We start from the raw sequence: 24796 nt of genomic DNA on the forward strand, positions 1-24796 counted from the left end.
TCTTGGGTTTCCGTCAGGTACCTACAATTGAGGCTGCCCAAAACACACCCTCTCCCTGGGCTGCTTTTGTTTCTCTTTGGCTGAAACCACCTGTTTTCTTCGTGGTGACTCAGCCGCCAAGAGAAATGGCCAAGATTTCAAGACTGAAGGAACCGCGGCACCCGTGGTCACTCAGCGTGGCCAGTGTGGGTTGCCACTTCGAACACCACGGATGACCCTTCTTTTACTTGAGCCGCGAGACTGCAGGCCCCTGCGCGCCTGCGCTTTCCCCACCTGCTCCTTGCCCAACAGCCCCACCGGTTAGGAAGGCCCTTCCTCTTCTCGCTGCCTTGTTCTTTGATCCTTTTTCTACCTTCAGGCTCCAAAGCCACCACCTCTCCTAAGCTTCCTCTGATGCTTCTTCTCAGATTCCTCTACCCATTTGTCCTTGTCGGAATTCCCATAGCCTTACATCCACACCTGTCTGTGATGCTTCCTTGTCACCTTCTGCTTCACCTTCCAGCCCTTTCTATATATGTATCATCTGATGAGAGTGTGCATTCCTCCGGGATACTTAATGAATTTTTTAAGTTCCCTCATTGGCTCTGTCTTAGTGCCATGAACACACAAGGAATTCATTTAGCAGACGCATGAATGAACAGATGAGTGGATGACTGCTTTTATTCAGATAAATCTTGACCAGGAAGGGCCCTGAATGGCACTGAATATTAATGGTAACTCACGAGTTAATTGCAAATCAGTAAACAAGTTTGAAGCTTCTGATTTGGCTGGTTTTAAATAAAAAGGTGTCAGTCTCTCCAGAAAGTTCTCTAAGTGCTTGCTCGTAGCAGTTACATGTTTATGATTTAACAAATTAATTTCGGTGTTCATAAATTGGGTTTTTGAACTGTTGCATAGAATTATTTTTTAATAGTTTTTTGACTTGGCATTTGAAGTAGAACTAAAATAATGAGTTCTTCAAGTATTAAGCTGACTTATTCTCTTGCTATTTTTGTCTTTCCCGTTTATTCATTCTCTCATTCCCCTTTCACTCCATTTTTGTTTTTATTTTACTAATTTAGTGAAAAGGATTTGGTGAAACAGGCAAAGACCTTAAATAGCGCAGCAAATAAACTGATCCCAAAACATCATTAGGCATTTTGCATTTCGTCACCTCGCAAGTCTGATGTACAACTTAATTGTAAAGAAAGAAATCTGAAAGTTATTTCATTTAAGCTCTGATTCTACATAAAATGTCACCAAAAATCGACTCTGAATTTGTTGGACTTAAAAAACAACAACAACAATTTGATATCTAGGCCATGGGTTTTTTTCTTCTTCTTTATTTTCTCCCTTGAGTTAGAACATTTAGTATAAGTTCTTAATTAATTGCCAAATCAACTTCAAGAAATTACTTTGTTGACCAATAAATAAATACACCTTAAAAAAAAAAGGTTGAGTTGACCGATAAATAAACACCATTTAAAAGTCGACCAATAAATAAACACACCATTTAAAAAAAAAAAAAAGCCTAGGGAATGGACACTCTGTGCATCTTTTATTGATGCCTTTACAGCTCAGTCTCAGACAGTACCAGATTCTAGGTGCGCTGTCCATGCCAGAGAGCCTGCTCTACCATTGCGATGTAATGGACTGGAGGTGACAGCCCTACAGACTTGGACTCTTCTAAAGTAGCTCTGTCTCCTAGGCCACGGCCCCTCCCCACGTTCCTTGTGTAGGTTTACTCCCCAAGCCACAGATAAGTACTTAGCATTTCACTACAGTTCTGTTCTCCGTAACCAAGATTGCTTGCAACTTTTTTGCCTTAGTGACTTTGAGGGGGGAGGGAACAAACCCGCATCCTTACATTTCTTTAAAGTTCGTAGAGATAAAGTTAGTGATTAGGTAACTTACGATAACATACTAATGTGGAAGCTTGGAAAACCCTCCTAAGATTCGCCATCTTCTACCTCTGCCATTTTCCTGTAATTCCACTTCCTATTTAGGTAGCTCAGAGAGAAGAATTTTAATGAAAAAACTCGTCTCCTGTAAAAACAAAACACAACACAACACTACACAATTTTCAGATCTATCCTGCTTTTCCTTTTGGAGTAAAGACAACAAGGTATAAACATAAGTGATGGTTTCCCACCTGTCATTTCTCGCTAGAAACATTTACTTAAGAGTTTCTATTACTTTCTGTTCCGATGGGGATTTGCTAATGTCTCTGGGAAACTAACCATCTAATTATTAGAAAACCATTTCAGCGTAGGAAATAGATACATGATAATCTCTTTATTATTATTGAGTCTAAAAATAAAAATTTCCCATAGATCTCCATACATAGTAATTAGCAGGGCTTCTTTTTCTAAGTGACCACAGATCTAGTCCCCTTTCTAGGCTTTACATTGTAAATAATCCTATAAATACTTGGATTTTTTTTTTAAAGGATTTTTTTTTTAATGACTTTTGATTTGGGGGAACAGGCTTTACATAAGCTTTCATTCCTTCAATAAGTCTTGACAAAAAAAAAATATTTTTTTTCTCATTTTGGTATGATTTGCAGCATTTCAGCTGCTTAGGTGGGAACAAAGATAACCCCCACCCTTTGCTTCCAGCTTTGAAACTCTTTAACTTCTTCTTGGAAAAACCAGAATTAAGAGAGTAAGGTAGATTTCACGTGTGCTTCTATAGGTCCTTACAGACTTGAACCAAAGTCAAGTCAAAGAGCATATGACCAACCTCATGGAATAAACTGTGCTCTTGAACTTATTTTAGTTCTTATAATTTTGCACCTTTTCTTATCTTCATCAGCCTTTTGTGGTGATGAGTTGCCTTTTCTATGAGCATTTGGGAAGAGTGTTCCAACATTAAAATAAATCATTTTAAAGACTACAGAGTATGCTTTCCAGTTCTATTCTATAGAGCCCCGGATGTTTCACCTCTTAGAACGTGCTTCTTTATAAGTGCAAAGTTACGGGATTTATAGAAGAAAGCATTCACTAGAATTTTCCAGAGAATGTGATCAGGAATGTCATATAGGCCCGGTGCTGAGTTCTTTGTCCACTAAGTCACACACCACCTGGTAGGAATGGAAGAGGAAAGAGATGGCCAAACTCTGACAAAGGCTTTTCCTTAGAGAAGAACTCAAAGCCTAGCTAAGGGTTCATGTACAATGTCAGTGATTTAATACAGATTGTGGTGTAGGGAAAGGACCAGGAAAATGTTCTCGTTGCGCGTGTAAGAAGGTAGTTGCCCATTTGCAAGTTCCAGTTATGTGTGTAAAGCAGAAATATAAGGTACCAAACCTGTTAGGAAATAAACCCAAACAAAGAAGTGGGTTTGACTTTAATTCCTGTGTACTTGAGGTTGGCTTTGGATATGGATTTTCTAAAAAGTGATGTTTTATTGTTTATCATCTAATGGCTGTAAACTGTAGTACTAGAATAAAAAAAAAAAATTGGAAAATCACCTTTTCCTCTGCCTGGTTCACCTTCATCTTGCCTTTCTTTAGAGTTTGTTTCTTCTCCGTCTTTCTTCTCATCCTCGTACAGTTTCTTCCCCTGTGTCCTGAAACGCATTTTTTTTTTCCCCTGTATCTCTCCACGCCTCTTCCTTGGGTTGCTTTATTTTGTGTTGTAAACTTGGTCTTCCTCCCCACCGTGGCTTTTGTTTTTTATCACAAGTTCATGTGGCTCACATCCAGATTGCGCCAGGCTGAGCGGGGCCGCCAGTCGGCCGAGTCAGACAACCGGCTCTTCAAGCAGGACTTCGGAGACAAGATCAACAGTCTGCAGGTGCAAGTGGACCGGCTCACCAGGCAGCGGTGAAGAGAGGGCACCAGGAGCTCCCAGGGCGGTCGTGGGTAATTCTAAGGCCGGCAGCAAGAGAAGGAGGTCCCCTGAGCCGGCCCTCTCTGTCCTGTCTTCGCAGTGTCCTTTCTCTGGAGTTAGCAAGGAAGCTTCGCATATATCGACATTCCCATATCTTTGTCAACATGCTTTGCGATCAGAAAAAGAGGAAACTAGAACCCAGGGCCCCAGATAAAGAGAGAAAGGGACTAAGAGAATTAATAGCCCACATAACACTGATAAAAATAGTATTCCCTAAATTTTTACTGTGTGCCACAAACTTTATGAAGCACCACACAGGCATCCAATCCCAACATCTTCCCAACAACCTGTTCGTAGGAATTGTCTTACCCCCCACTTTTAGATGAAATTAATTAAAGCTTAGATGTGTTCAGTTTGTCCAGATTGACACAGTTCAACAAGTAAGTAGCAGCACTTTAAAAGTCTGTCTCTCTGACTCCAAGTCCTTAACCATTAACCACTCTTCCATATCATCTGTCCAGTGAGACTCAATTCTTTGCTGAAGCTACTGACTTCAAATAAAGAGAACTTTGTTGTTGGATATAAAAGCACATGGCTGCCAAGGACACTAATGGCGGACAGTAGAACTGGACATTGAACATTAAAGAGAGACCAGCTAATTAAGATGAAGTGGGACAACAGAGCTGGTACTTTTGGGTGGTTTCTTGCTGAAATTCTGTACATAGTGTCTTTTAATTGTAGTTAACCCTACTAAACATCATTCAGTTGACTACAACTCTTTATTAAGAGCTCATCTTAAATACTGATATTCAGAGTGGTGACCCTCAGGCACTGGGAGATCTTAAAGTACATCCCTTTTTTAAGATTTCTTTTATTTATTTGAGAGAGAGAGAGCCTGAGCAGGGGGAGGGGCAGAGGGAGAAGCAGACTCCCCGCTGGACACGGAGCCCCACCTGAGACAGTCTCAGGACCCTGAGATCATTAGCTCAGCTAAAGGCAGGCACTTAACTGACTGAGCCACCCTTAAAGTACATTCTTTTTTTTTTTTTTTTTTAAGATTTTATTTATTTATTTGACAGACAGAGATCACAAGTAGGCAGAGAGGCAGGCAGAGAGAGAGAGGAGGAAGCAGGCTCCCCGCTGAACAGAGAGCCCAGTGCGGGGCTTGGTCCCAGGACCCTGGGATCACGACCTGAGCCAAAGACAGAGGCTCTAACCCACTGAGCCACTCAGGCACCGCAAAGTACATTCTTAATTATCCAAGAAATAGTAAACATATTGTCTGTATTTAGTGTTACTGGTTTTACTCTATTGTGTTTTAACACCTTAAAACCTGATTGTCCATATATATCTGGTAACTTTTTATTAATCAAGTATTAAAATTTAATTGCTGAGCTTTAAGAAAGGGTTTGGCATTCTTTAGCGAGTATGATTGCAGAAATTCAAATTATGATCCTTTTCCTCTCCTGCCCATCCCAGGCACCAGCTTGAGTTAGAACTAAAACTGGAAAGAGAAAGAAGGTTACAGAACAACAGAAGCATCCCAGGAAAGGGTCCTCAGAAGCCACAACCCAAAATGGTAATATTTGTTATTCCCTTGGTCATTTACTTAATTTTTAGAGGCTCCCTCGTTGAGCTGGACGGTTTTCTCTCTGGCAACACAAGCTCAATGCTATGGCCTCGAGTATGTCGATGGCAGATGAGACCTGGAGTGAACACAGGCTTTGGTTCTCAGTCTACCGCTAGACACTCTCTCTAACTTGATTTCACTTTAAGTAAGATGATTTGAGTGTCTTAACAAAAATTCATGTTCCTTGGCCTTCTTCTGCCTAATACCTTTAATACTATGTTGGAGTAATCCTTCCCAACTCTAAGTTTCCCTTCAGGAGAATTGTCTTAAATGTGGATTTGCTTCTGTATGCCTATTCAGAATCGTGAGGTTTTCAGTTTTACTATGCTCAAGGTACTTTTCTTGGGAAAATTAGAACAAGAGGGAACTAGAGTTGGCTTGGGGAAAAGAGAGTAATACAGAGTGTCTAAAGAACAGCAGTTGAAGTTTCTATACAACAGCCTTAGGAGAGAGACCCCCAGCTCCTGTAGTGGAAAGGAAGCTAACGTTCAATGAGACCATCTCTGGGACCCAGGAAATTGGAGCCAACCTTTTCAAATAATAAAATCAGAAAAGTATGTAATACCTTTTGTGTCAAAGAGAAACACAGGAGAAAAGTAGCTTCTTGGTTCATGTTATATATAACAAAGGACAAATGTATTAGCTTCTTATTTAGCATTTTTAGAGAAAGAGATGCTAGTTTGCTGGAGCGTAGCAAATAATAGTAAGTAGAAATTTATTATGTAGTACTCATTACTGCTCCTTTACAGTGTGCAGAATACTATGTTTTTGGCAGCACACCATCTTTATTAGTTCAGTTTCGCAAACAGAAAATCTCCTTAGCCGGGCTTGCAGAGATTTATTTATTTATTTATTTATTTATTTATTTATTTATTTTTTTAAAAGATTTTATTTATTTATTTGACAGAGAGAGATCACAGGTAGGAAGAGAGGCAGGCAGAGAGAGAGAGGAGGAAGCAGGCTCCCTGCTGAGCAGAGAGCCCGATGCGGGACTCGATCCCAGGACCCTGAGATCATGACCTGAGCCGAAGGCAGCGGCTTAACCCACTGAGCCACCCAGGCGCCCCGCAGAGATTTATTTAAATGCTTGGCCTATCTTACCTGCTTTTCCAGTGAGCCCTTGAGTTTCTCAATCTTACATTGCCCCACAGTCGGGGTTCCAGGAGTGTAAATATTGCACTAATCTCCTTTCCTTGACACTTGAGTGGTCTAAGAACGTACATTCTATTTTTGGAGGCTGATGGGCAGCAGGTCAAGACAGACAGCAGTGTGTGCGCCACAGAAAGAATTCGTCACCGAGAACCGCCCAGGCATGGCGTACGAGCGTTAGTAGAAACGCAGTTTGGAACTTTACATTGGTCCTTCAGAGTAGAAGTATCATCGGGTTGTACAGGCCGTGTAAGTTGTCAGGACATCGTGGCAGCTGCTTGAGTGTCCAGAGAATTACAGTCTGCTGGACACGGCGGTGCTCGGTTTTCCCAGTTTTCCAGAGCTCAGCTGGGAGTGAGGGTGGAGGCAGATAGAGATTTACAGAAGGAACTAACATCCCCTAAGAAGGAACTGATACCTTGAGCTCACTTCGTAAATAAATCCAGTATATTCTGAATTTTCACTGAACCTCAAGAGTTAAGAAGGAAAATATCTACTCTGAAAACCCAAACGGTTTTGTTTGTGGCAAATGCTATCAGAATAATTTGTAAGAAACTACTTAGAGTGAAGAATGAGGGAAACTATCTTGAAAGTTAAATTCCTTCCCTAAGAAAAAAAAGCTGCTTAGCTTTATATACCTAAGCTCAGAAGAAAATGTCTGCAATACCATCACTGTTGAACATTCTGAATAACTAATAAATTGGGCTATTTTCTTTTGGCAGGATGGGAAGCACAAAATTCAAGAGGAAAATGTTAAACCAAAAGAGGCCCTGGACGAAAGCCACAGGTGTTTGTTAATAAAGTACTAACCAAGATAGAACGCTAGTTTGGGGCGGCACAAAGGGGGAGAGTTTGATATATTCTGGCAGTGGCACAGACCAGACAACGACTTGTAATAGTAACACTCCAGAAAGACATTTTGAAGGGGGAATGAATAAATCAACCAGAGAACACATACTAACCCACGCCCACTTAGTCCATTTCAAGAAGGTGACAGAGCTGTCCTCTGACTCTTCCCCGGTTAATCCCCAAATTCAAATGATCGCTTCAGCGGTCATTTCTCATCTTTACTGGGTTGGTATCACAGAAGAACGAAGTACAAATCATAGCAATTCTTAGGGTTTTGGGGTTTTGTTTTAAGATTTTTTTTTTATTTATTTGTCAGAGAGAGAGAGGGAGAGAAAGAGCACAGGCAGACAGAATGGCAGGCAGAGGGAGAAGCAGGCTCCCTGCTGAGCAAGGAGCCCGATGTGGGACTCGATCCCAGGACGCTGGGATCATGACCTGAGCAGAAGGCAGCTGCTTAACCAACTGAGCCACCCAGGCATCCCCAATTCTTAGGTTCTTAAATGAACTCCAGTATGGCTTGTTTCCCCCACATGCTGTGTGAAAGGCAGCTCTGTTTCCAGTAAATCCTCTTAATTTCTTCGTGTCCTTTCTCTTAAGGGTCTCCAAAAGCTTCACTTGATGCCTTTTTCTTAACTCTTCATCTGATCTGCTCACTATGAAAACCATAGGATTATTCAAGGAAGTTGCCTTTGAATAATTATTTTAGCAGGTGGAAATAGAACAAAATATTACACAGTGCCCCTGCATTAAAAAATGAAGGAGATCCAACTGTACAACATTCTGGAAGAGCCAAAACCATGGAGACCGTGCTTGCCAGGGGTTCAAGGCTATGATGGATTTTTTAGGACCGCGAAAACACTTACATGGGGCTGCGGTGATAGATACGTGTCCTGCAATTGTCCAGACCCCTAGAATGTACGACACCAAGAGTGAGTCCTAATGCAGCCCGCAGACTGAGTAGTTATGATGTGTTAGTGCAGGTTCATCCGTTGTCGCATCGTTTACCCCCCGGGTGTGGATTGTTGATGTTGGGGGAGGTGGAAGGGCCGGCGAGGCATATGCGGAATGTCAGGACCTTCTGCTCAGTTTTGCTGTGAACCTAAAACTGCTCCAGAATCAGTCTGTTAAGAACAGCAGCAGCCATGGCTAGTAATGAGAAAGATCTATAGCGGGACTTGGAGAGAACTATACTGCATACATTTTGGCAGCCGTCCCTCTCCAGGCTTTGATGCCTCAAGAATGAGGTAGTGTGGGGGCGCCTGGGTGTCTCAGTGGGTTAAGGCCTCTGCCTTCAGCTCAGGTCATTATCCCAGGGTCCTGGGATCGAGCCCCACATTGGGCTCTCTGCTCAGCAGGGAGCCTGCTTCCTCCCTTCTCTCTCTCTCTGCCTGCCTCTCTCTCTGCCTACTTGTGATCTGTCTGTCAAATAAATAAATAAATAAAATATTTTAAAAAAAAAAAAAAAGAATGAGGTAGTGTGTCACCTGAGCAAAGTCACTGCTGGAGAAGTTAAATCAACACAGTTCCAACAAAAAGACTCCTTATGCAGGTACTTGACCTCCAAGGCCAGAATGATTCCAAAGCCTTTAAGTTTACTCCCTAAGAGCACATGGCCTGATTGAGGACTAACCTTAAATGACCCTGCAGATCAGCATGGGACAAAGAAAAGAACTCGAAAGGCTGTAAAATTAATGAGGGCTTAAAAGAGCCTTTCAGAATCAGCCCCATTCCAGACTAGAACTAAGTCATTTACAATCAGGAGACCTTACAAGCAAGCATCTGATTTCAGCCCTGGGAATATAAGACACTATCTTCTACCTATATAGTGCCCTGCAGCTTAAATAGTGTGTTTCACATTTGTTACCTCCTTAAAAATGTAATTCTCCAGAAGAGAAAACTGAGGAGCACAGAGAAGTAAGGTGGCCCACCTAAGGGGCTTCTGCTTCTCATGTCTTCTTTGTTGAAGTCCTTTGCTCTATGTAATAGCTGCTTCCAGAGCCTGTCCTGGCCAGAGCAACAATCCTAAAACATGGCCAGGTTTCTTGGGATTCGAGTCCGAGGAACAGCTTGGACACCTGGTCACACTGGTGGTCACACTGCCCCTCGGTGGAAGAGAATCAGAACCACTGTGGATCTGTGGTGTATTATCCCCAGAACTGCTTCTCCTCTTAAATTCTGTTTTCAAATTGGAAAAATGAGGGTGAGCTTAGCTAGGCCTCAGGAAGAAATAGTTCAGCCTGAATGGGTACTCCTGTGACAATCTCATTCCTTCCCCTTACCCTGATTAATTTGCTAAAGTTGACATTTTAAGGACATTTGGAAGAGGGGAACTAATACAGGACATATAATGGGTAGATTTCTATAATATCATAATAAAAGATACTAAAATGAATAGCATTGGCCATTGGAGTTTTACAGGCTGGGATACGAACGCTAAACTATTTTCTTGGTAGTGAAAACGAAGCATACATACAATATAACTCCAAGTCTGTTTTTAAGCAGGAACTATAATTTAAGTCAAGGATCAGAGTCTGCTAATAAGATCTAGCCACCAAAATTTCCTCTCCTTGGAGGTCAAGATTAACAAGTATGTCAACAACGTAAAAGAACCGTGGTGCTGCTTTTCCTGTGCTTTTGCAATGATTCACATAGAAATATAATAAGTTGCTGTTTTTTCCTGTTTTTAATTTTCCATTGTAGGCTGCCGTCTCCCCCTGAGGATGAACAGGTAATGGCTCCCCCCCGTTCTCAGACATCTCGAATGAATTCTGTAGTCACCTGTACTGTCCCTGGCTGTACACAGGCAGCGTGGAAAGTCGGTGAATGCACACAGGCCCCTGGGGCCCCCCCTTGTAACAATACCCTTACAAGTGCATTTGCCTAAACTATCGCCTGCCAGGAAGTCGCAGAGCTCTGAGCCGTTTACTAAGTAAACCGCAGGACTCGCTTCTCTCTTTGCCATACTGTGGGACCTAAGAGAGCTCACTGTACCTCTTTTCCCCTTAGTTTTTCCTTCCATAAAAAAGACTTAATGATTACTTGGAAATAAACAAATATAAATGGTTGTGAGATACTTTGCAAGTGAGACAGGCTAAGACAACCTGCAGAGAAAGAGGATAAGTGTGGCTATGACTGAGCCCATCCGTCGTCCATGAGATACCAGAAAAGCCTTCTGCCTTCCCTTCTTGATGATACAGTAGGACAAGAGAGATGGGGCTTTTTTTTTTTAACTTACTACTTCACACTTGTATCCTTGAATTTTCTTTTTAGAAATAAAATCATGTTACTTTTTTATAAAAATGAAAAGAGCTCCAAGAGTATTGATGGGATTCCCAGGGCTGCGTTAAGGAGTTAGAACCATATATAATTTGTTTCTTTGGTTTCCAGATAGTTTGTAGTGTGGTTCTATTAATTTTGTGATTAAACAAATGAATATTCTGCAAGTATTACTGTTTCTGGGCTAAGAGACACTAACTCGCTCAATGTGTGGTTTAGAATCAGCTGCTGCTCTCTGAGAAGCCACAGACGTGTCAGCTGTGCCGGGAAGGCGGCGGCCGAACCAAGGTAACAGTGCTGAGGCCCAAACAGGTTCTTCACAGGGATGGCCCTTTCAGTACTCGGGACTTTGCTGTGTAGAGTACAGAGTGGGGAGAAGAGCAAAAGCAAGCATTTATAAAATACCTGTTAAAAAATACGTTTTTTTTTTCCCAGCCATAGTAAGTCATGTCAGTAAATCCCCATTAAAATAAATATAAGTAATTTTAAAAATAAACTTATAACTAAAGGGCTATTGAGTGCCTATTGTGTGGAATGTGCTATTTCCCATGCTCAGGAAAGAATAATGAACCAACATGGACCAAGTCCCTGTCGTAAAGCTTGTCGCCTTTGTGTCATCAGTTTATGGACGAAGCACCTTGGGCTCAGAGATTTTAGGCACATTTCTCAAAGTTCCTCAGGTCGTAAGTGGCAAAGCCCGGCTGCAGCCTGACTTTGGCCCCTAAATCTATACTCCTCCGATACTTCCTCCTGCCTAGAACAAATCAGATAGTTTGGGGCAGGAGGGATTCTCTGAATTATTTGGAGAATCGGCCTCTTGCCAGGGCACTGCGCCTTGTCTACCAAACCACTTGCTTTCCCCTTGGGCCCGCGGGGTCTCTGGCAGAGCGCTTGGCCGAGGCAGAGAGAAGGAAGCGTTCGTGTCCGGTGGGTGGTCTGATGGCGGCTCTTGGACCTGCTGCCACTGCTGGCCCCCAGCACGGCATTCGGTGCCCATTTTATTGTAGATGCTCAAAAATGGACAAATGACTGTAAGAAACAGGTGCTTGGAAGAGAGAAGGAAATGTGCCCAGATTCTGGATTGCAGCCTCCGTGCTGCCGTTTGTGACCTTGCTGACTCTTAGCGAGCAAAGTCATAATATGACCTAGTCTCAAATAAGCAGAATCCGATCAAGATGAACCTGCCTCTCTAGAATTAGAACTGGAATTCTAAACATATTTCCCGAAATGAAGAAACAGCTAATCTAATTCGGGCTTTTCTGAGCTGTGCAGGATAACGGCAGTATGTCAGAGGGAAGTTCCTCTCGGGCTTTCAAATAAGAGTGGCCCCTACCTCTGCCGCACTGTCAGGAAGACGAATTGTTTGGGAGAAAGTGGCATTATTAACGGGGACAATTACTCTTCACAGGCTTTATACAGGGACCCTTGGAGCTCTGTGGGCACCACCCTGTCACAGCCTTTCCAGTGACACTGCCGGAGTGACCCACGTGCTGCCCCATTGCGTGACCACGAAAAAGTCAAAACGCTTCATAGACTGATTGCCCTATAAAGAGGATGCAGGGGGCTGTGCTCCTGCCGCACTGATAGCCCAAAGGATGTGCTTATAGAGCTTTCCAGGAAAGCATTAAGTGCATCAGTGTATCAGGAAGTACTTTGGTTTCGTACTCAGCAACATTTTTAACCCTAGGCTGGCTACCCGGCCCATCACCTGGCCACTCACTGCCTCATTTGGAGTATTCTTAGATACTTCCAAACTGATTTTGGAATTAGCCCCCCGAAAGTGAGTGTAATGAATTAAAGTATTCTAAAGATACATTATTTGTGTACTATATGTTCTTTGGAATTCTGTGGCACTACTTCTCCTCGTTTAGATCTAAGAATGAGATGGTAAGCTTCTTCGTAGACAGACTGTGCTTGGTCAGATACCATCTGGCACTTAGCACACATTCAGTCAATACTGGACGAGGCATTGCGCATCTCTCGTATGTGGCCATTTGTAGCCCATGTGTCTGTGCGCCGTGCACTTCTGTTCCCCACCTGACCTCCCTCGTCTCCTCGCAGAATGTGTGTAAGAACTGCAGAGGGACTTTCTGTAGTGCCTGCTCAACAAACGAACTGCCTCTTCCTTCAAGTATCAAGCCTGAGCGAGTTTGCAATCCCTGCCACGAGCATCTGATGAAACAGTACTCCACCAGCCCATCGTAAGACCGGAAGCCGAGACCTGGACCAGTGTCTGCACCCATGTTAGATGCCAGGATCTCCTAGAGCCCAGAACTTAGAGTCAGCTCCAGCATTGGTAGGAATGATTTAAATAAACCGGGTCCAGGGAGAAAAGGCAGTGGTTGGGGGTGCTGGAAGGTTTGCTCAGTTACCCTAATGACTGAATGAATAAAAGTTACTCAGCTGAGCCTCTCTCTTCTAAATCTTAAACAATCCCACCTTTGAAGGCTTTATTTTTTAGCATGTCTTTGGAGGAGCTATTTTTATTAATAGTGATAATACTGGCATGGACATAATAGGAGAGAGGGTCCATACAGATAAGAAAAAAAGAATAGGAAAATGATCATCTCCTTTTACATTTGCAGATTCAAGGGGGAAAGATAAATGTTAACTGAGATCAAAATTTAGACGTTTTATATTATCCCCAGGTGCTGCTAGACATAAACGGTTTCCTCTTCACCCCCACGAACTACCTCTTTAAAGTATCTCTACCAAACTGTGAACCCAAACTCAGGGAAAAGAAATTACAGAGTAATATAAATTTTGAATGTACTTAAAACAATGTAATTTATTACAGTTTCAGGACCTGAAAGGTCCTGGCCTTACAAGTGTTTTCAGTATCCGAATAAGAGGAACATTTGCCATTTCTCCACTTAATGACTTCAGAAATAAGTATCTGCCCTTTTCAGAATGTCCTCCTGCAAAATAGAAGCCAGCTCCGTTCCTAAGCCTTCCCTGCTCTCCCAAGTCATAAGGACAACTGTTTTAAAGATAAGGTTTGAGTTTTGCAAATAGGAGGTATTGAAAGCAAAGGTTAGGCAGGTGTAAACAATTTTAATTTGTCCGTGGCTGAGATCAATTAGCTCAGAATATTTATTTTCTTGACTAAGGGGTACCTTTCTGAGCCAAGAATTAGAACTGGTAGACAGATTTTTTGGAAAGTGTGATACTTAAAACATCTCTTCATATCAAACCCTTTGGGCGAAAATTGGGGGAAGTGCCTTCCACAAGGGAAGAAAAACAGTGGTATGTGCTATTTTGATTATGTTACATGTGTCTAGGTTATTAATTACAATTAAGACCTAAGAAGATGCGGATTCTGTAACTGGTTTAAGATTCCGGGGTGGAAATATCTTGGAACCATTATACTTGACAAATTCTCCTCAAAAGGGTTATAGCCTGGAAAAGAGTTGTTATTCCAAAAGTCTGGCCTGTTACATGGTGAAGCTGAGCTTTTAAAAGTACTAGGGAAAAATAAAATCTAATAATTCTAGCCTCGGTTGTTGACTGTTTTTATCCCTTTGGAATAATTGTGTGTGTGTGTGTGTGTGTGTGTGTGTTTCCTCATTTTTGGCCATCTGCATGTTCTCAGCGCTGTTCTAGGTGCTACAGGTAGAGAGAGAGAGAGAGAGAGAGTGTGTGTGTGTGTGTGTGTTTCCTCATCTTATTTTTGGCCATCTGCATGTTCTCAGCGCTGTTCTAGGTGCTACAGGTAATGTGGGGAATTATCCCAAATTAGCAAAAAGCTATTTTATAACTAGTTTTGTATCAAATTGCAAAGAGGAGGCAACTCAGTACCTGGAATGTGAGGAAGAATAAGTAATTAGCCACTTGAGATTTTTATTGTGACTTAACACACAAAGCTATTTAGGCTTTTTCTTTTTTTTTTTTTCCCCCCCGACAAATCTCCAAAGATCTCTTGGTGCAGCTGGTCCACAAAAGCAAGGAAACCAAGTCATGAATGCCTTGACTTCGTGTTAGTTCTGTCTTCCTTAAAAATTGTGCTTTCCAGTATTCACAGTGTACACCAACAAGAACACCATTCTTAGGAATAAACAAAGAGGCAAAAGATCTTTACACTAGAGACTACAGAGCATTGCCTAAAGAAATTAAAGATCACAACAAACAGGAGGACACACCATGTTTATGGATTGGAAGACGATATTGTTCAGATATCAATATTACTCAAAACCATCTACAGATCCCATGTAATCCTATCAAAAACCCAACATTTTTGCAGAAATAAAAGCACCTATGCTAAATTCATATGGAATCCCAGGGGACACCCAAATAGCCAAAACAATCTTGAAAAAGAACAAAGTTGGAGGTCTCCTTTCTTACGTCAAAACTTAGTACAAAGCTACAGTGATCAAAACGGTATGGTTTTTTTTAAAAAGTATGGTACTGGCTTAAAGACCTAGACCAATGGAATAGGAGAGCTTAGAAATACACCTTTATATATATGGTCTAAGGATTTTTGAGAAGGGTGCCAAGACAAGAAGGGACTTGAAGGACAGTGTTTTCAACAAATTGGGTGAGAAAATTGGATGTCCACAAGCAAGGGAAAAAAGTGGGACCTCTACTACAACATATACAAATATTAACTCCAAACTGTTCAAAGATCTAAACAAATGAGCTAGAACCAGAGATAGGGGGAAAAAAACAGGAAAAGATTCATATTAGATTTGGCAATAATTTATTGGATAAGACACCAAAAGCACAGGCAACAACAATAATGAAAAAAACATGGGTTGGACTTCCATCAGAGTCGTGGAGAAACTGGTACTCCTGTGTGCTGTTGGCAGGGGTGCGGCCACTGCCGAACAGTATGGCGGTTCCTGAAGAAATTAAAATCACCAGGTAATACAGCAGTTCCCCTTCTGGTTATGCTACATCCAAAAGCGAAAGCAGGGACCCAAACATATTTATACAACTATGTTCATAGCAGCATTTACAACAGCCAAAAGGGGAAGCAACCCAAGTGTCCACCAAGAAGAAACAATGCGGCAGATACATACAATGGGGTATTCAGCCTGAAAAAGGAAGGAAATTCTGACGCATACTACTACACAGATGAATCCTGAGGACATTACAAGTGAAACAAGCCCGTCACAGGACAGATGGGACTCCATTTGTGTGAGGTCCCTGGAGCGGCCGAATTCAGACACAGTAGAATGGTGGTTGCCGGGGGTTTGAGGGAAGGGGGGATTCAGCTGGGGAAGATGAATATGGTTTACACACAGTTCTGTCTGCTGAGGGGGTCTGGAAGCCAACACTGGTAGCAGTGGGCACAACCCGATATCCAATCTTTAATTAGAAACTAAAGCTTGGGGTGCCTGGGTGGCTCAGTCGGTTAAACATCCGCCTTCTGCTCAGGTCATGATCCTGGGGTCCTGGGATGGAGTCCCGCATCGGGCTCCAGCCCTGCCTCGGGCTCCCTGTTCGGCAGGGAGCCTGCTTCTCCCTCTCCCTTCCCCCGGTCATGCTCTCGCTTGCTCTCCTTCAAATAAATAAGATCTTAGAAAAAGAAGAGAGAAAGAAAGAACAAAGCTGGGGTTTTGGGTTTTTTGTTTTGTTTTTTTTTGTTTGTTTGTTTTTTTAAGATTTTACTAGACAGCACAGCAAGGGGAATGGCAGGCAGGTGGAGAGGGAGAAGCAGGCTCCCCACTGAGCAAGGAGCCCATGCCGGGCTCAAAACCAGGACCCTGGGATCATGACCTGAAGGCAGACGCTTAACTGAGCCACCCAGGCGCCCCTACAGCTTGGTTTCTAACACCATTATCCATTAAAAGGAACCAGGGCTCTTCGAAGAAATGGCTGATGCTAGATCTGGGACATCTTGTAATGCCAGAAAGTGAGAAAGTAGCATAAAAACCAAGGGGTCAAGGACATTGAAGGGATACAGTGGCCAATAAAAAGCTCCCGGTGGCCAAAGCTTAAGTGTGAGCAACGAAATAATGTAGAATAGGGTTATAAGCCAAAGTACAAAATATTTGAGCTCCTATTAATACAAAAGATTTTAATTAAGTGAGGGAGAAGTGGCACATCTACTCAGAAAATTCCCAAACGATTTTCTATTTCTTCAAAACGAAGCTTAACTTTCCACCTCTTGAATGTGGGCTGTGCTTAGTAACTTGCACAATATAGAAAGTACAATTTTTTTTTTTAAAGTACAATATAGAAAAAGGAAAAAGGAAATGTATAGTCACCCAGCAAACCCTATCTTGGCCAGGTGATCAAAATTGATGTCAGTGATGAGTTACGCTGCAAACATGAATCTTTAATAAGATGAGTGAAAATGGGACCCTGGTGTTCTTCCTCACCAAATCCTCTAACCCCACTGTAACCATGAGAAAAACCTCAAAACTCCACTGAAAGACATTCTACAAAATACCTGACCAGTCAGTACTCCTTAAAATTGTCGAGGTCGTCAGAAACAAGGTCAGAGGTTACAGAGACATGATGATTAAATGTAATGTATCCTGGAACAAGACAGGAGGCAAAAGCCAATAAAATCTAAATGAACTAAGATACACTGGGAAAGCTGCTGGTCGTTTCGGATTGATCCCCTCAGCATATGGCTGACCTGGAGATTTCCAGAATTCTCGGAGGTCACAGTTTCTGTATCCTGGACCAATGATGATAATTCTCTAGATCTGTTGAGATTCTTCCAAAATGTTAATACTCTTGATGTAAAAGGGCAGGGTAAGAATCCAGGACATACTCAAAATAAAACGTAATGGATTAAAAAAAAAAAATCTAAATGAAGTGTGGAATTTAGTTCATGGTAACGTACTAACATTAGTTGTGACAAATACACTGTACAATGTAAGAGGTGAACAATAGTGAAACTAGATGAGCTACATGTAGGAAATCCATTTTTCCAATATTTTTGTATACTTAAAACTACTCTGAAATGAGATTTACTTAGGGGTACCTGGCTGGTCCAGTTGGTGGGGCACGCATCCCTTGATTTCAGGGGTATGAATTTGCACCCTACATTGGGTGGAGAGATTACTAAGGAAAAGTAAAATCTAAAAAAAATTTCCTTAAATTAAAAAAAGGGTACTTTCATACTCATAGATCTAAACTTAATGGAACTTAACTCCCTAAATGTTTATTTCCAAATAGAAGTTTCCTCAGAATGGGGATTTTAAGTCAGATTTATAGCTCAGTGTAAGTCAATAAAGATGTATGATGAAACTCTTAAAAGAGAATTTAACCGTTCTATGAAAGGACCCCAGGTATGAACTAGTGATTTTAAAGTAGTTCTTGGGGTCACTATTAAAGCCTTATTTTAGCTTTGCTCAACAGAAAAGGTAGGCCCTTTTGAAAGAATTGTATTTCAGAAGTGACCATATTTTGATTTATAATAAAACACTTTTCAAATAACTTAGCCTAATATATCCCCTTAATGGTCCCTCAAGTCAAATCTTAAGGCTTCTTAGACATTTCTTGGACATTACTGAATCTTTTATTCTCAACATCCCTGAGGACAATTAATTTTGTTAACACATTACTTTTGTACAGAGAGTTTTATATGCATGTCAGTCTACCAAATCAGAAATTAAATATCTGGCATGTATAATTTCTACACCTCGAATAAAAGTCAAATTTTATCCAAAGACAGCATATTGAAACAAAAAGTTATTTAAAAAACAGAGCCAGTGACCAGTTGTAAGCATTGCTGAGGATGTCGTAGTCCTAAGAGTTAATAATTACGCTTGGTAGAGAGGGAGCACTCAGGCCTCCAACAGGCAGAGAGGACAGAAAAGCTATAGAAGGGACACCTGGGTAGCTCAGTGGGTTAAAGCCTCTGCCTTTGGCTCAGAGTCCTGGGATCGAGTCCCACACTGGGCTCTCTGCTCAGCAGGGAGCCTGCTTCCTCCTCTCTCTCTGCCTGCCTCTCTGCCTACTTGTGATGTCATCTGTCAAATAAATAAATAAAATCTTTAAAAAAAGAAAGAAAGAAAGAAGAAAAGCTATAGAAGTCCCCAGGCAGCAACATCGCCTTACCATTTTGGGGTGCTGCTTTTTGACACAGTAGCATCATTCATATTCAATTATAAGGTCTATCAAAAATAATTTATTCTTTAAATAAACTTAAAGTTCATTAAAAGCAGGTTAAAGTTTTTAAAGTTAAAAGCTTTAAAACTTAGGAGCACCTGGGTGGCTCAGTGGGTTAGAAAGTCTCTGCCTTTGGCTCAGGTCATGATCCCAGGGTCCTGGGATCAAGCCCCACATGGGGCTCTCTGCTCAGCAGGGAGCCTGCTTTCTCCTCTCTCTCTGCCTGCCTCACTGCCTACTTGTGATCTCTGTCAAATAAATAAATAAAATCTTAAAAAAAAAAAAAACTTAAAAATTTAAAGCAGGTTAAAAATTAGTCCAACAGTATAACTTGTATTCCCCCATTTGCTTTCTTGATAAGACCAAGAGATAAATGAATACCACAGCCGGCCTATCAGAGACTGTGAATAACTCAGTGTGTCTTTAACTCTTGGTCTTTATTCTCAAATGTCATCGTCAAGTAACAGAAAGGTTAGTTAGAACCAAGTGTGTTTTGGGATCACAGGTCTTTGAAAATACTTGGGAAATTTCACCTGTGGCCTTCAGATTCAGTCTGGATCACTTTAAAGACTTTTTCTTAAATGTACCATAGTGATCCTTGAGAGTTTCACTGAGTCCATTCATATTCTAGTCTACACTGGCTCCATGGCTTCCCCAAGTACTTTCAAAAGCATTTCACTACAATGGCCTAATCCTGACACAAAACCTAGCAGGCATAAAAGGGGAAATTTAAGAGATGCACCACATAGGGGTGCGTGGATGGCTCAATTGGTTCAGCACCTGGCTCCTGAATTTGCTCAGGTCATGATTTCAGGGGCGTGAGATCAAGACCCGTGTCACACTCCACGTTCAACATGGAGGCTGCTTGGGATTCTCTCTCCCTCTCCCGCTGCCCCTCCCCTACTCCTATGCTCTCCAAAATAATAAATAAGAATTACACCACGCAGGGACACCTGGGTGGCTCAGTGAGCTAAGCATCCGCCTTTGGCTCCGGTCATGATCCTAGGGTCCTAGGATAAGAGTCCCACATCAGGCTCCCTGCTCAATGGGGAGCCTGCTTCTCCCTCTGCCTGCTGCTGCTGCTGCGCTCTCTCTCTCTGATAAATAAATAAATATATATTTTTTTAAATCTTAAAAAATTATACCACATAAAAATATTTTCTGCCATGACTAGCAAACAAAACGGCAAAGCGCTGAGGGGAAAGGTATTTATTTAGCTCATTGCAAGAACAAAGGGCTCCTATTAAGAAAAAAAATCAAACACAATAAAGTGGTCAATAAACATCATAGGAAGGCAACTGACAAAATTCAGTTCATGGAGACCTTTACAGGTTAATCTTATTTCTTCAAATAAGGGCAAAAGATATGGAAAGGGAAACATACAGGTTAAAAGAAATAATAGGCACTTCATTTTCACTAAAGAAGGTATTTGTGGCCTTCTTTAGGCCACAAATATATATGGCCAAGAAGCTTATGAAAAAAGGTTCAACATTATCAGTTGTCGGTATTTGTATGGCCAACAAGCTTATGAAAAAAGGTTCAACATTATCTGTTGTCATGAACAGCAAATTAAAGCCACAATTAAATAACCACTACACACAGAATGGCTAAAATCGCAAGCTGGCACCAAACGGTGAGGATGTGGACCTAGGATCCACCTTCCAGAATGTCTTATTCACAAAGGCTAGAAGACTAGGAACTAGATTTCTCAGAATTCCCTGCCAGCAGGGTTTTGCATTACATTCTGCCTATAAGAGAGACTCACACAAGCTTTGCACAGTGGGAGAGAAACAGAAACTACAATATTTTTCCTTGCCACTGGCAAGCATGACATGTGCTTTGGCAAACATTAGATTTAAGATGCTTCCGGAAGCTTCTGGTATTCCTCCTGTGAATTATTTCATTTAAGTGGTGAATATGTAGCTGAATCACAGTCAGCCATTTCCTGCAACTCCTACAAATCCTGATTTCCTGAAAGCCATCAGCAGCTTTGTTTAACCTTCATCCTCAAGGCCTTTCTGTTTCCTTAGCAAAAATTTGACACATATTCCTTATAAGGCATGAAATCCATAGTTAGAAACTTAAAATGAATAACATAAATACTTACGTAATTATTTTAGTTGATAAGTAAAATTTTCCTTAATAAAAATATTAGTTTGTAATTCTTTTCAATTAGGATATAATTTAAATGTCTGGTTCTAAAATAATTTTATTTCAATATTTCGCTTTAATAGCTATAAGGACTAAAAAAAGACATCTCACAAAACTATGTAGATAAAAATAGAAGATGTACCTCATTAGCTATGCTTATAAATAATAATATGCAAGAAAATTATGATATGCAGAAAATTATGAAACTTTCTAGAACACTAAATAATACCCAAATAAAATGGAAACAGATCTTGAGTTCTTGGATAGAAAGGTTTAATATTATAAAGACTATAATTTTCCCAAAAATAATCTACTGGAACTCTCATATTGTTGGTTTTACAAAATAGGATGACCACTTAAGAAAAAAGTATGTCAATTTCTAGTAAACTTAAAACTACATCTACCTTACAACTCAGGTTATTCAACTAAATACTACCCAGAAGAAATTAAAATGTAGATCCACAAAAAGGCTTGCATAAGAATGTTCATAGCCACTTTATTCACAGGAGCCAAAACTAGAAACAGCCCACTGTCCATCAGTTGTTCATCTAAGTGAAAGGTTAAACTGTGGTAGTTTCCGATAATGGAATACTTCTCGGCAATGAAAACAGAACAAAAAGCTGAAAAAGATGACTCTCAAAACATGCTAAGTTAAACTTTATACTGTATGATTCCATTTATATGAAAATTCTAGAATAAGTCAACTAATCTATGGCCAAAAAAAAAAAAATTCTAACAGGAAGAGGGGATGGGAAAGGTGCAGGACTTGACTGGGTGAAGAAATCTTGTGATATGATGGAAATGCTCCACAGCTTGCCAGAGGTTACACGGTTGTACATTAAACTCATCACGTGACAGGTACACTTAACACTTGTTCACTATAAATTTCACCTCAAGGAAAAACTCTACAGTATGTATTTCAAAAAGCTTAAGAGTTAAGTATGTCTACAACTTTGATAACTATAAAGAAAAAAAGACAGGGTGCCTGGGTGGCTCAGTTGGTTAAGCAACTGCCTTCGGCTCAGGTCACGGTCCCAGAGTCCGGGGGTCGAGTCCCGCATCAGGCTCCCAGCTCCATGGGGAGTCTGCTTCTCCCTCTCAACTTCTCGCCTCTCATGCTCTCTCTCACTGTCTCTCTCTCAAATAAATAAATAAAAATCTTAAAAAAAAAAAAAAGCTTTATTAAAAAAAAGAAAAAAAAAGACGGATAGATGCACAGATATGATGAAGAAAGTATGACAAAATATTACTTGTAGAATCTAGGTGTAGGTGTACATATGTTTATAATTTATTCTCTATGCTCAAAATTTTTTATTTAAAAATGTTGGAGCAGAGTCATAATAACCAACTGCAACGTAAGGACTGCTGTTTAGATCCTGATTCAAATAAAACTTTTTAAAAAATCACTTTTCAGAAAGGTATTTTTGACAAGAAATTAGTATTTTTAGGAATGGTGGTTTTTAAGTCCTTTTTAAGAAAGAGATGCATGCTGAAATAGGGTCATATGTTATGAGGCTAGGTCTTGGATTTGCTTTAAGATTGCTATGAAGAGATAAGTAGACAGGCATAACAAGGGAGGGACAAATGGGGTTAGGATATGAAGACAATTCACAGAAAAGGAAACCCCAGAAGTCTTAAACATGAAATGCTACCTCCTAAGAGAGTATCACTGCAGTTTTTTTAAACCAGTCAGATTGGCAAATAGATTGCTAATATGCTGTGTTAGTGAGGCTATGGGAAAATGGACACTTGCGCTGCTGGTGTAAACTAAGAAAAAATAAATTATTGTTACAAGTTTAATTTTAGATATAAATTACAAGTGCACATACTCTGACCATTTATCCTAGAGAAATTGGTGTATGTACAAAATGACATAAATTTATACAAGATAATTCATTTCAGCATTACAATAGCAAAAGATTGGAGACAATTCACCTGTTCACCAGTAATGGACAGGTTAAATTACATAGATCTATACTGTACATTTTAAAAAATGAGAGGATTCGATATATGGATATAAAATGATCTTTGGGATATATTAGAAGGGAAAAATGGCACAGAATAGCATGTAGAGTTATGCTATAATTTATATTTTAAAAAGAAATGAAAAGGTCTATTAAATATTTGCTCATCTATACAGTAAACATCACTGGAAGTTTACCTGGAAACTGATGACAGGGTTGCCTGAGTAGGAGAACTAAGTGGCTAACGTACAGGATGGGAAGCAGACTTCACCGTATACCCTTGTATATCTTTTGAATTTTATTTTGTTCAAAAAATAAAATGCAATTTATAAATCACCCCACCATTTATTTTCATGTCATCAAGGTTTAAGAACGAAACTAAACCTTCCTATATCCCTGTCCTAAAATTCAGGAAGAAAACCACGTAAGAAACTGGGCAAAAGCTCTAAAGAGACATCTCGCCAAAGACAATACGCAGATACAAATAAATACATAAAAAAGAGGCTCACCGTCTTGGGTCATTATGGAACTGCAAAATCAAACAAGATAGCCAGTGAACACCTATGACAACAGCTCAAATTCCAAACACTGACAACACCCAGTGTTGCCAAGAAGGAACTGCTACAGGAACTCGCACTCACTGCTAGTGGGAATGCAAAATGACACAGTTACCTTCAAGAGTCTGGCAGTTTCTGACAAAACTAAACATCGTCTTACCATATGATCCAGCAATCGTCCTCCTTGGTATTTACCCAAATGAGCTGAAATCTTATGTACACACAGAATCCTACACAGGAATGTTTTATCGCGGCTTCATTCCCTTCCCGCAAACCTCAGAGTCTCACCTAGTCTGCACTGAGGGAAAACCTATTCCTACTACACATTGTTTTGTAAAGCCTCTGGAACTTGGGCCTGCCTCTACCTTACATCGGAGATACTCTGTTCTACTCCGTAACACAGGCCCTGCCAGTTCAATGTGAACGCTTTCACATGACTTAGGGGACACTCTTAAAACAATGGAATGTCTTACATTATAAAAGGAGTAAGGTCTAACCCAGAGGAAACACTCCAAATGACAATCTGTTAAAGGACTGTTCCTGGCACAGGACCTGCTGACTCATCAAAAGCAGGGCCATTGCCTCAAAATGGCCTGTGGCTGTAAGGGGCCTTCTCCCGCTCCCTCCGCCCCGCACCACAGTAGTAAGGGTTCCGAGCCCCCCACTCCACAGTGGATTCAGTCTCTCTTCCCACCTGGCAGAAGCCTCATTCACCCAGGCAGAGGGACAACTCTGGTTCAGCTTCCTTCTCCTGTCAGGGAGTGTCCCCATCCGATCACAATCTCCAGCAACGTTCTCCACGGTGTCTACACGCTCATCATCAGACGGCCCCTGCCACCCCTGCCATTCAAGTAGCTAGCCCCAGCAAGATGGGTCATCTCTCCTTATCTAAACCTGCGGTTTTTCCATAGCTTTATCACCAAAGAGATGATAAAGACCCAAAGGACCCACCAGAAGAGCAATATTCACCATCATTACTCCTTTCAACAGCTACTATACAACCCAGTCTTGTCGTATTTTGGGAGATAGAAGTATGTCTTTTGATTGGATGGAAAGGTTACTTTTAATCTATTATGTACTTTTCTTCTCTTCCCAGTAGCTACATTTGCCTTCTCAGCAATCACTCATTTACTAGCCTAAAGTATGAGTGATCACCTACTAAGGGAGTCAAGTATACGAATTCCTAAGATGACTTCCCAAGAACGGCCACCTTTTGCACTGAGCCCTCACCACTGATGTGGCAAGACAACCCGGGCCACCTTCATGCATACCCACCACATAACATCTTGATGATTTTGCTCTCATTCTTTTCCTAGAGCTGTACAAATGAAATTCATTAGC

General features: G+C 41.0%; 1 protein-coding gene across 17 annotated transcripts in view; it reads left to right on the plus strand.

The window, feature by feature from the left end:
- Window positions 1–14209, plus strand: part of RUFY3 (RUN and FYVE domain containing 3) — an 84148-nt gene extending 69939 nt beyond the window's left edge. For 4 of the 17 annotated variants that reach the window (XM_032334518.1, XM_032334512.1, XM_032334513.1 and 1 more), the window contains 7 exons: window positions 3686–3805; window positions 5292–5391; window positions 6679–6840; window positions 7314–7378; window positions 10141–10168; window positions 10936–11004; window positions 12778–14209. In XM_032334518.1, the coding sequence (XP_032190409.1) occupies window positions 3686–3805; window positions 5292–5391; window positions 6679–6840; window positions 7314–7378; window positions 10141–10168; window positions 10936–11004; window positions 12778–12921 (688 nt within the window). In that variant the 3' untranslated portion in view covers window positions 12922–14209. Of the gene's footprint in view, window positions 1–1061; window positions 3451–3665; window positions 3845–5291; window positions 5392–6678; window positions 6841–7313; window positions 7379–10140; window positions 10169–10935; window positions 11005–12777 lie in introns of those variants that run through there. The other 13 variants (XM_032334514.1, XM_032334517.1, XM_032334520.1 and 10 more) reach the window with 9 other exon arrangements.
- The last annotated feature ends 10587 nt before the right edge of the window (window positions 14210–24796 follow it).

This window comes from Mustela erminea, chromosome 2 (assembly GCF_009829155.1).
Source record: "Mustela erminea isolate mMusErm1 chromosome 2, mMusErm1.Pri, whole genome shotgun sequence".
Classification (NCBI taxonomy): domain Eukaryota; kingdom Metazoa; phylum Chordata; class Mammalia; order Carnivora; family Mustelidae; genus Mustela; species Mustela erminea.